At 36.1% G+C, this 12225-nt stretch overlaps 1 protein-coding gene across 4 annotated transcripts in view; it reads left to right on the forward strand.

Annotated features, from left to right (window-relative positions):
• The window catches only part of LOC148939687 (coronin-2B-like), a 118393-nt gene that overhangs the window by 62018 nt on the left and 44150 nt on the right, over positions 1-12225 (forward strand). For all 4 annotated transcript variants that reach the window (XM_089107211.1, XM_089107210.1, XM_089107213.1 and 1 more), the window contains exon 6: positions 4568-4732. In XM_089107211.1, coding sequence (XP_088963337.1) covers positions 4568-4732 — 165 coding nt within the window. The remainder of the gene's footprint in view (positions 1-4567; positions 4733-12225) is intronic.

A 12225-nucleotide genomic window follows, 5' to 3' on the forward strand; every position in this document is an offset into this window, starting at 1 on the left:
TCCCTTTTAAGCGTTCTTTGTCAAAAGATGTATGCTGTTAGCACATAGATGAGTAAAAGAACGGCCCTAATATCACAACTGCGTAAGGGAGAGTAGTGTTGTAGGTTATATTTCAACTATCAGGGCCGTATCCAAGATTTTTTTCGGGAGAGGGGGTTAATTTTTCTGGGGGAGGGGGGTTGCAAAAAACACTTTAAAAACATATCAAAAATGTGTTTATGTGCGTTTTTATGGTATTTTTACGTGTCAGGAAAACATTGGTGGGGGGGGGGGTTGAAACCCCCCAACCCTCCCTGGATACAAACTTGACTATTATTGATCTAAACTACACCCCAGAGAAAATTGAGAAAAACTTTGTCTAAATGTATCTATGAATTATTTTCATGTTCTCTACCCTGTCATCCCTAAGCTTGGGCTTTTTTTTTCGGTTATAGACATGTTCGGATTTTGTTTTCGAAATTTATTTGAGATGAACTTGACACACAGGAATGCCTTCACATGGAATGTCAAACAGTTGATGGTAACAAACTGCAAGTAAGGAGCGACGTGGCTCAATAGGAACCGAAACTCTAAAATCTTTTGATAAATCTTTTGATTTATCAAAAGAATCGGCTTATTATGCTGATTCAAAATATATAAGTAATATATATATATATATATATATATATATATATTATATATATATATATATATATATATATATATATATATATATATATATATATATATATATATATATATATATATATATATATATATATATATATATATATATATATATATATATATATAGAACATTAAGTTTAGTTTTACCTATCAAACCCTACGAGCCTGGGAAAATTTGCCTGATTTTCGATAAAGTCAAAGAATCTTAATGAAAATCACACCATCAGGTGCAACTTATCAGAGAACCCTAATGTAGAGGTTTCCTATCTTCAAAAACGTGAATTTGTATTTTTTGTCAGAATAAAGATCACGGATGCGTATTTATTTTTTTTTTTCCAGGGTTTGGTCGTATCGAACCAATGGTTCTCTAGGACATCGTCAGAGGGCTCATTCGAACAGGATAAAAGTTCTAGTGCCCTTTATAAGTGACCAAAAGATTGGAGGGCAACTAGCCTCCCTCCCAAGCCTCCTTTTCCTCCAAAATTGCCTGATAAAAAATTTTTAGATAGCCATTTTGTTCAGTATAGTTGAAAGGTCGATTAACTATGCCTTTGGAGATAATATGGCCCCCCAATGTCTCTGGGGGAAGGTCTTTAAGTTGTAAAATTTTACCATTGTGTACGTATAGTGTTTGTTATTGGGAAGTGTGCATACACTTTTCGGGTGGAGGGGGAGATTTTCTGCTGGGGGTATTTTTCACGGGGAGAATTTTCCGTGGGGAAGGATGTTTCCGGGGGGGAGGGGTGAACTTTTCAGAAAAATTTTGCAACGGGGGAATTTGAACGACTCCTGAAAAACAAGGGCCGTTTAATTAGAACAATAAGAAGCTTTTTTAAAAATACCAAAAACTTCAGCGTGAACAGCGAGGTGTTGAGGAGGGGTAACCCTCCTAATAAACACAAAAATTTCTGTTCGTTTCAAGTTCAATGTTGCTCCTTACTTTGAGCTGACTTGTCTGAACGCTTTTTATATGCCAAATTTTGGCAAGTGAAAAAAGTGGAAAAAATTCTAGGATATATTTTATTCATTTATTTATAACCCAGAGATACAAAAAAAAGAATAAAGGTGGAATAAAAATTCGAAAGAAAAAAGAACAAAAGAGGAAAACACACAATCAACGAAAAAATGAAATGAAAAACAAGTGAAATAAGAGAAAAAGCAAGTATAATTCAATATCATAAATGCTAATAGAACAATTACCAAGCCAACCGGAGTCAAAAAGTTGTTCGGTATATTTTTGGAGCAAAAAATCTCCTCCCATCTCCATAAAAATCGAAGTTTCTTTTAGGCCACAGAATGAACCTTGAAAGTTTAAAGCCAATCAGAAGGCAACCTGCTCACATTTTTCTATTATAGAATAATCTGTGAGCCACGGGCAAATTGTATAATTTGCGATTTTGCAACCTTCCCACCCCCCCAGAAATGTCTTGCCTTTTCCATCTCTGTGTCGGTACCCTGTGAAAAAGATTGTCCACTGTTTACGCTAAGTTTTCACAGTGCTAGGCTGAAAGTTCTTACGAGTGTCTGTGAAAAAGATTGTCGCAATAGAGTGAGCACTATCGTGGACACTAGCACTGTAGGAACAGGTTGTCCCTAAATGGGGTGAGAAGAGATCATTTAAAATTGAGGAAATCAGAACTTTATAGGAGGAAGTAATGAGTGAGGCGTTGGATAAGGTGGGGTGGAATAGGTTCGTGCGCAGTTAAAAATAAAGCTTTTGTATAGTTAAATCTAATTTAAAGCTCGAACGTCAAGCTTTATCCATAAAATAAGCACAGCCTAACTATACTTTTTGATGATATTGCAATATAATCTTTTAAGCACAGACCACTTCAGTAAAACTCTCGATGCTCCATCTGTTTTATGTCAGCTAATTGAAGTTTCTGCAAAGATTTGTTTTTTGCCGAATTTTAAGTGCCTGCTTTTGAAGCTAAAAATTTGTTTAATGTTGTCTGTGAATCAGAGGTTAAATGTCAATGCTTGGATAATAGTTTCTCTATTTCAATGTAATGTGTTAAAATAATTTGTCTTTATTCAAATTTGAAAACAAATCCAGTATTTCAGTCGAATCGTTTTAACTTGTACCATTGTGGTCCTTTCACGCCTCTTTAACACTAGCCTAACTTAGGGCGTTAGATTATTTGATCTTGCGGAGCAATTTGTTTTCCGCTGCGGAAAAGTATACTAGAGCCTTGCTTGGAATTTATGAGCAGCTCTGGGTGGACATGAACAATTAATAAATTTAAAACAAATAAATAAACCTTTCCTAAAAAGACTGAAAGAAAGCTAGAGAGCCTAGAAAGCTTGAATTTTTTTTTTCTCATTCCACATTTTCAAATTTTCAATAGTTTTTTTTTAAGGCGATTGTTAGGATCTTCGACGATTATTATGATGTTTTTATGATTCTTACATTAGTCTATCGTGAAAGGACTTGCTTCAGTGTGAAATGTTATGCTGAAAGTAACCTAACTAATCCACTTAGCATAGAAAATAACGTACGTAGTGTGAATGCTTCTTAATTAAATCTGTCCAAAATTCAAAATTATATGGATATATTGTAATCCCTACACAAGATCCAAGAGGTGCCACATTATTTTTCTTATGTAGGGAGTTACATATATGAAAAACAAGTGGGTCAGGTTATTTTCAGGCTCGATATTAAGATTCAGAGTGGGACGATAGCCCCATTCTTCTTTGTGATGCTTTCTTGGCTTTTAAAGGTTGACGTTTTTGATATGTCATCTAAATTTGAATGATTAGATCTTATAAAAATGACGACAAGGAACGTTCGACGTTTAAACGTTCACACATCAAAACAGTCGAATGTTCATACTATCACACTGTGTTTTTTAACTCTTCTCAAAGTTTTAGATAATAAGAAATTATAAAAGTTTATTTATTTAAGTTGGAAGGATGGGGTATATGTATACTGGCAGGGAGCAAGATTCTTGAATAGTCTAGTTATAATCAATACCAGTGCTTGGTTGTGCAATGGTACACAGCTTAACTTGAGATAAAGAAAGAAAACGAGCAAAAATGTGGTTTTAAAGGCCAAATGAAAAAACTGAAAAACACAACAAAGTGAATATTTCGAGGAGACAAACGCCTCTCTTCTTCAGCGCGAAACGAAAAAAATGTAATCAATGCGAGTGCCAAAGAACAAACCAACAAATAAAACACGGAAAGTCAATGTGAATGTGGAATTTTTTTTTTCAGTATTTTCATTTGGCCTTTAAAAACCCCATTTTTGCTCGTTTTTCTTTCTTTATTTTATGTAAGGCCAATGTGGTTTAAGAAACTATCTTCTTAACTTGATACTTGCGTGATGATAAGACGACTAACCTTATTCATTATGTCAGAGTAAATTAAAAACGGGCAGGATTGATGCAGGACATTGGGGGTATATAATAATGTTCTCGTTGATGTTAAAAGTGAAGATCACCCTCTAGTAGTATCCAGAGTTAATATAGATTTAAAAGTTCAGGAAGGATAACCATTTTAAATGCAGTTATGACGTTGATTGACTCTGGGACGAGAATTTGTGAGGGAAACATTCTAAGCACAGTTGGATATGAAATTAGAGTTTAATATCTGATAACTAGTTAGTTGGATTGAGTGATTTTATGAAAATATTATGTGAAGCGGGATAAGCTGCCATGGGGAAGATAGTTTGAAAAACAGCTAGAAATATTTGCGAAATGGCTTTAAGCTTGGTAGAAGAGAAGGGTTTTGTATAAGAGGGGTTATTTGTCCTAACGACACAGCAAAGACAATGGGAGGCAAGGGGGTATGGGGTGACAATGGGACAGAAAAGGTGATATCGCAGACGTTTTGTTTTTTATTGCTGTTTAAATGTTTATAGACTAATGCTTTTCGTACTATTAACGAGAACTGATTCTAGATTATAATATGGAACATAAGCCATGGAGAAGCAGTAACTGTGATAGACTCTCATCATGATGTAATATACTCAATGTCTTTTAACCGAGAGGGTAACCTTTTGGCAACAACCTGCAAAGACAAAAAGCTGAGAATACTGGACCCAAGGTCTGGGAAGACTGTCAGCGTAAGTTTTTCTTGTTATCTTTATAAAAAAATTGTTTGTTCCATCTCACATGTAGGAAATCGTCTTGTTTAATTGGAGAGCATGCTTGGATTTTCGTGGTACACTATCGGATGCGACCATCAGACCTAGTCCTTCGTTGATTAACCTAGGTTGATTACCTCCCACCCTGTATCCGAAACTCGTTTGTACCTGATCATTGTATAGTCCTGGACTTTTAGGGTTTGACCCGGAAAAAATTGCAATATAAACGAAAATGGTACCAAAATGATCAGAAAAATTCTGTACAACATACTAAAAGTCCGCATAAATCCGATTGGGGCGTGTACCCGAAAAACAGGAGAAAAGGGGGAAATGCGGGGGAAATTGGGAAAAATGCCGAACATGCCCAAAAAATAGTTAAAAGTGAGTATTCGGGGGCTTTCCCATACGCTGAACACGAAACGGACATCCAAATTACAGTATAGAATAAAAGTACTACGGAAACCGGGGGGAACAGGGGGAAGAGGGTAAAAAATTTAAAAATACAGGGTAGGGGTAGAAAGCACTTTGAAATATGTTTTCTGTGTTCTTTCTATCTGCTGATCCCAAAACTGACATCTAAAATGAAATAAAGAACATGAGCCCCACCATAACGGGGGAAAAGGGGGAAAGAGGGGAAGAAAAGGGACAATTGAAGTCAGGGGTAGAAAGCACTTTGAAATATGTTTTCTGGGGTTTTCCTATCTGCTGATCACGAAACTGACACCTAAAATTAAGGAAAGAAAAAGAGAACCATGAAAAACGAACAAAACTGGAAGAAATAACGGACAAGGGGAAGGGAAGCCTGACTCCTGAGCCAGCCGCTAATGGCTAATAAGTAGGCCAATGGACAAAATAACTCGCTTAATTATCAAACTTTTACTTTCTTGAATCACAGACGTTTCTTACAACCATTTGAATTACTAAACATAAAGAAAACACCCGCTTGGCAGTGATCACAGTATTAAACTTCAGCTATTATAGGTAAAATTTGTACTTTCGAAGGCAATATCGTTGAATAAAAAACTAAAAAAAGAACTTCAGTAACTATAGGTAAAATCTGCACTTTTTAAGGCAGTAGAGTTGACTTGAAAAACACAGCATTGATGTCACTAGTTGAGCTCCTCGTCTTCGACAATCTCGTTGTCCCTGTTCAAACAGTTGATACCCTGACATTCTCCGCACGCGAACGTACACGCTAATCCATTTTTCTTGCAGCTGCATCGTGAGTTCTCGCAGCCTGTCTTACAATTGCATCTCACGACACTCAAAAGAGTCTGAGGTGCGGGCAACGAATCGGTCATCACAGGTGAGTATTTATGGTCTCTGAGGACCCAACCCCAGTCAGCTGGGTCGAGGTCAGCTGGTTCCCCTTTCCAACGGGATACCTGGAGGCGCACTCGCTGGGAGTCGAATGAAGCTGCAGCTTCGGTTGGCGGAAGCCTTTCAGGCTTAACAAACGCCGTAGTATTTGACGAAGAAACTTTTTCCAAGAAAATTCGATGTCGCAGCTTAGTGAGATCTACGTTTGGTCGTGCTTTATACAAGCTGAGGAGAAGATATTCACCCGCTTTCACAATTTCATCGCTAGACGATGATTCATCCAGAAACACTTCGCATTTTTTTCTGAACACTTCGCTCTTCTTCAAAAGAAGTAGCACAGCCTGTTTTCCAAGATCAAAAACTTGTGAGGTCGTGTCACAACGCAAGAGTGCATGCCCTACCAGAAGTTGCCTAGATACTTTCCTCATTTTTTTTTTAACTTCGTTGAGACACCGGAACCGTGTTATCGCTTCTTTTGCGTTCGTTGACGATTCGAAGTAAAGTGTTTTTGCATTAGGAGGGAGTGATACAAGAGTAGAATCAGAAGGTCAGTGTCGTTGCCAAGAACTATTGTTTCAGAGTTTCCAGCTTTCGTTACGGCAGTCTTCACGATTAGATAGTCAGCCTCGTCCTTCGCAAGGACGACTTCAAATCCTTTGGCTCTGAGTTTTTCCCCGATGTAGCTTATAATTCGCTGTTTATTCTCAGAGTTGCTAAAAAACTCTTCCTTCTTTTTCTGGAGCTTCATCCCTAAACTTAAATCGATCACTTGATGCTGGCTTCCCTTACACCGTCGGTTGTGGGTAGCATCTTTCGTGGATGGACCAGCGCTGTATCCATCAAAGACAACACTAGGGGAGGTACAGCATCGAGTAACAAAACTAACATAGCTTTCACAGATTGAATGATAAGTATCGCAAATTTACCAAGGTACTTGCTGAAGCAGCCAAGCTCCATCAAATACATTGACACAATCTGACATTGGCAGGCGGTGAATCGAGTCCATTTTTGCTTCTTTCCATATTGCTTTTGCTAGTGCAGGTTTGTCTGGCTAATGCATTATGCCAGAATTCTCAAACAAAGCGGGCAAATAACTGCACAGTTCGTAACGTAGAGTTTTTTTTTGCCTTTTCCGAACCTATGGGGTAGCCGAACCTCTTTAGATCTCCTGTATTAACATTTGTAAACATTTCCACATGCTTTCTACCTCTACCCTGTATATTTCCCGTCCCCCCCCCCCATTTCTCCGTTTTATGTTAATCAATTTTTTTATGTCATTTTAGTTCTCAATTTCGTAATCAACAGATAGGAATACCCCAGAAAATATCTTTCAAACCGCTTTCTACCCCTACCCTGTATTCTTCTCTTTTCTCCCCTCTTTCCCCTGTTCCCCCGTTTTCCGTAGTACTCTTTTTCTATACTGAATATTAGATGTCAATTTCGTAATCAGCGTATGTGAAAACCTCAGAAAACTCACTTTGAACTATCGTCAGGGCATTTTCGGCATTTTTCCCAATTTCCCTCGCATTTCCCCCTTCTCCCCTGTTTTTCGGGAACTCATCTCACTTAGATTTGTGTTGACTTTTATTCAACTGTACGGAATTTTTTTTCTGATCCTTTTGGTAACATTTTTGGTTATATTGCAATTTTGTCCGGGTTCGACACTTTTTTGAGCTAAAAGTCTAAAAGTAATATAACTGATCCATATACTGCCGCTACAACTAGTATTGTGAATTCCAGAGATAAACTTTCAGACGAATGGAGCCATATCTTTTAGCAGTAAGATAATGGTCACAGTTAGAAGTAAATATTTCTGTCATTTTTAAGGTGCTGTTCAGATGGTACAAAATTAATCTCTTGTGGTACAATTTTAGTTGAAACACTGGGAGTTTGTTTCAAAATATTGGCAGCATCGTTAGATGTCTAACAATCATCATTTTAAGTTTTTGCCATGTCATACACAATCACCATGTTTCAATTTTATTGGGCAGATGAAGTGCCATCATGTCAAAATGTTGTCAACATGGTTAGATCTCTAACAATTATCATTTTAAGTTTTTGCCATGTCATACACAATCACCATGTTTCAATTTTATTGGGCAGATGAAGTGCCATCATGTCAAAATGTTGTCAACATGGTTAGATGTCTAACAATTATCATTTTAAGTTCTTGCCATGTCATACACAATCACCATGTTTCAATTTTATTGGGCAGATGAAGTGCCATCATGTCGATTTGAATGATGCATATCCGAATGCATCATAATCTATTTGTTTTTTTCTGATTCCTATTTTTTCTTTATTTTAAAGTATGCAAAGGTATAGGTTACGCTCAGCCTGAAAAGAAATTAGGCAGCAAAAGAAACTCGTGGCTTCAGCGCCCGGGCGTTGGTTTCATGCCCAGGCGCTTATACTGTAATGCTGATTTCTGTTTCCTTTTTTAGCTTCAGCAACCATTAAAAAGCCAGTCATATTTTCTCTTTTTTCCTCTTTTTCGCCTTCGTTACGTCTGCTGACCTGAGACCATCTGCCTCTGCTTGACCCGTTTGTCCTTATTGACCCGGGTTCCTTGTTGCTTGCAATAAGTGGCCAAGGCCCTCCCGCCATCAAAAACGGTAGAAGCCACAAGTTATTTTCAATTATATTCAACGTATATGTTGCATGCAACCTTGACTGGCCTATTTGCAGACGTTGAAGCCAGCTTGTTTTCAGATGGCTTATTTCCAGATTGCTTCCCGTCGAAGCCATCTTATTTCTAAAAGAAAACTTAGAAGTTTTTTTTTGTTTCCTTTTGTATATTTGCTTGTGCTGTACGTATTTAATTTATTCTTTTATGGCGATTTATAAATAAATAACTCAGCTGCCATAATACAAAAAGATGAGCAACTCAAACTCTTATAGCAAGTTATTGAAAAGGAATGAGAAGAGATTCACATATCGCTTAGTACTTTGACCCTAATCAAGGGCGTATCCAGGATTTTTTTTTTTTGGGGGGGGGTTACAAAAATCTTTAAATAACGCATCAAAAATTTTTTATATCCATTTCTGTTTCTTTTTACGATCCCTGGATATGATCTTAGCCTAATATTTAATATAATGGTACTATGTTCATTTCCACTCCTTTTAACAAATTAAGTCAATTTCAAATTAAAGAAATAATACCATTTTAATGGAAAATAGTGAATTAATTTAGTAACTTATCCAGACAAGATATAGTTTTACCCGATACTCGAAACGATACTAGGAAATGTCGCTAGTGCACGGTATCGTATTGGTAGACCGGTAGCGTTGAAAAGTATTAGTTAAATTAAAAAGTTAATTAGATTATGTTCAGTTGAATGTTTTTGTAATATTAAGTAATTGTTAAAAGCAGAAATTTAGGTAAACAATTGGGTAAACAAAGCTTCTTGGACAATACTTAGGATTCTTTAAAGGCCTAGGACCCTTTGGGGGATTAGTACCAGGTACTCATTAAATGTTTAATTGATTACTATTAAATCTTGTATATATATTTATCTAATGTGTAATCGAACTTTTTCAGGAAGCCAAAGAAAAATAGCAGAAATTCATCGCCCAATGCTATGGCCTCTGATATCCACTATAAAGGCACAAATATTATCACAAACACCTAACTTCTTTTCATCACGAACACTTTTAACTTTACCAGAAACACTTTTAGTTTAGCAATAATTGACAAATAATTTAGCCACTAGTCTGGGCACGATACTAGGATAAATACCCTAAGCTTGATCGCTCCATTCTTCCATCTGTCGATAGTCTTGATAAATATCGACATTTTATGTAAAAAAAAAATGTTACAGATAGGGTAGGATACAGAATTATTGTTTTGGGGGGGATTGATAAAAGTTTTGTTCTCCCATGGGCATTTTGTTGCTCCTCCTACCGCGTAATTACTGCAGTTTTTTACCCTGTGGGGGGGAGTATATGCCCCTAAAATCACCCCCTGAATACAGATACTTTTCCAGTTGCCTAGCTGGATCCTTAAGTTCTCTTCTTACCTAAATAATTTTTAATGTTTTTTTTTTAGTGCCTAAAAAAACAAAAAAAACAAACAAAACGAGAAAGCTTAAAGTTTAGACTGCGGCGTCAATTCGTGAAAATTTCGGAGGGAACGAATATATTATTCAATATCTAGGAGGGGGGTGAAATTTTTTATTTGTCTTCAATGAAAATACAAAAAAGATGTTTTTTAGTGAAAACGTCCCAAAAAAGTAATTCTCAAAATCTAAGGAGGGGAGCACAGGAATCTAGGGGATAAAGACCCCTCCAGTTTACACCACTGATGTCAAGAAGTAAAAGAGCTACAAAACAGTTGAATTCAGGCTCGACTTCAACTTCTTTCTACCATTGCTAAAAATGAAGTCTAGTCAATAACAATTACCATTTTACCATTTACTTTTACCACCGAAAAACGATTCTAGTCGAAAAAAATACAGTGGTGGCACTGGTGTAGGGAATGTGGTTTTGTTCGAGATGGGACTATCTACTCATTGTTCCACATTCTAAACTTTATCAGGGGAGTGAAAAATGCTGAAAAATGCCTTGAGTGATTTGACTCTTATAAATCTGCTGTAGTTTGTAAAAGGGCTATTTCCTGTAACATAAAAATAACAGTTATATTATAAAGGGTACAAAAATAATATTATATTCAATATATAATAAAATAACGATAATTTAATAAAAAAAAGTTTTATGTTTCAACCATTTCTGTTGGCCTGAAAAGAGGAGCATAATGTATTCAAGAGAAAAAAAGAAAAGAGAAACCTTTAAATATCTTAGGAACCACTAAAGATAGAAAAAAATGGACTTGACCAATCGATAGAAGTTCTTTATTTAAGGGGAGGGGTTATAAATGCCTATTTTTCAAGATGCGTTCCATAACACTCTTTGAATTACAGCAGCTGAAGCAGTGATCCTACTCTCTAATTTTTTGAATTATTTAAAAAAATGTGTACTTCACGTTGACATCAGGTCGCAAAAATGTCGGTCGGGGGATATCTAGAATTATTTTATTAATTTGAATATTTTATCGACTCTTGAATTTTTGAATTATTCCAAAAAATATCTACAGTACCTTGACGACAGTTCGCAAAAACGTGGGTCGGGGATATCTTGAATTATTTTATTAATTCGAATATTTTATTTGCTCTTGAGTTTTTGGAATTATTAAAAAAAATGTGTACTTCACGTTGACATCAGGTCGCAAAAATGTCGGTCGGGGGTTATCTAGAATTATTTTATTAATTTGAATATTTTATCGACTCTTGAATTTTTGAATTATTCCAAAAAATATGTACTGTACCTTGACGACAGTTCGCAAAAACGTTGGTCGGGGATATCTTGAATTATTTTATTAATTCGAATATTTTATCTGCTCTTGAGTTTTTGGAATTATTTAAAAAAAAATTGTACTGCACGTAGACGTCAGTTAGCAAAATTTTGGTCGGGGGTTATCTCGGATTATGTTATCTTTTCGAATATTTTATCCACCCTCGATTTTTTGCAATTATTTTAAAAGATATGTACTCCACGTTGACGTCAGTTCGCAAAAATGTGGGTCGGGGGATATCTCGAATTATTTTATCTATTCAGACATTTTATCTACTATCGAATTTATTTAATTATTTCAAGAAATATATTCTACACATTGACGTTAGTTCGCAAACATGTTGGCCGGGGGGAGGGGAATTTTTTATTTTTATTTCTTCAATCGAATTACCAGGGAAGGCATTTTCAATGAAAATACCCAAAAAAGTGTTTACCAAATTTAGTGTGCAAAAAAGTAGGGGGGGGGGGCAAAATGCCCTCACTTATCGTCCCTTCTGCCTCTTTGAGGCTTATACCTAATTGACGCCACTGACAATGTATGCACAATTTGAAACTGGTACTGTGATGTAACAAATTCAACATCTGTTGGGCTTTATTGCTGAGTGAAGGGTAAAATTTTAGTATTGGTTTCCTGACTTGCATGGGTTTTGCCATTTTTTTTTTTTTTTATATGCCAAGTATCTATAGAACTTTCAGTGATTGAGTATGCATCAATAAATGCAACCAAAAAAGCTTCCATTCACGATGTCAACAATTATTCAAGCTCTTCTATGTTGTTCTTAAAGTTTGTTAGAAATGTGGAA

This window comes from Artemia sp. Qi Xiang Cuo, chromosome 21 (assembly GCF_049724085.1).
Source record: "Artemia sp. Qi Xiang Cuo chromosome 21, ASM4972408v1, whole genome shotgun sequence".
In the NCBI taxonomy this organism is placed as follows: Eukaryota; Metazoa; Arthropoda; class Branchiopoda; order Anostraca; family Artemiidae; genus Artemia; species Artemia sp. Qi Xiang Cuo.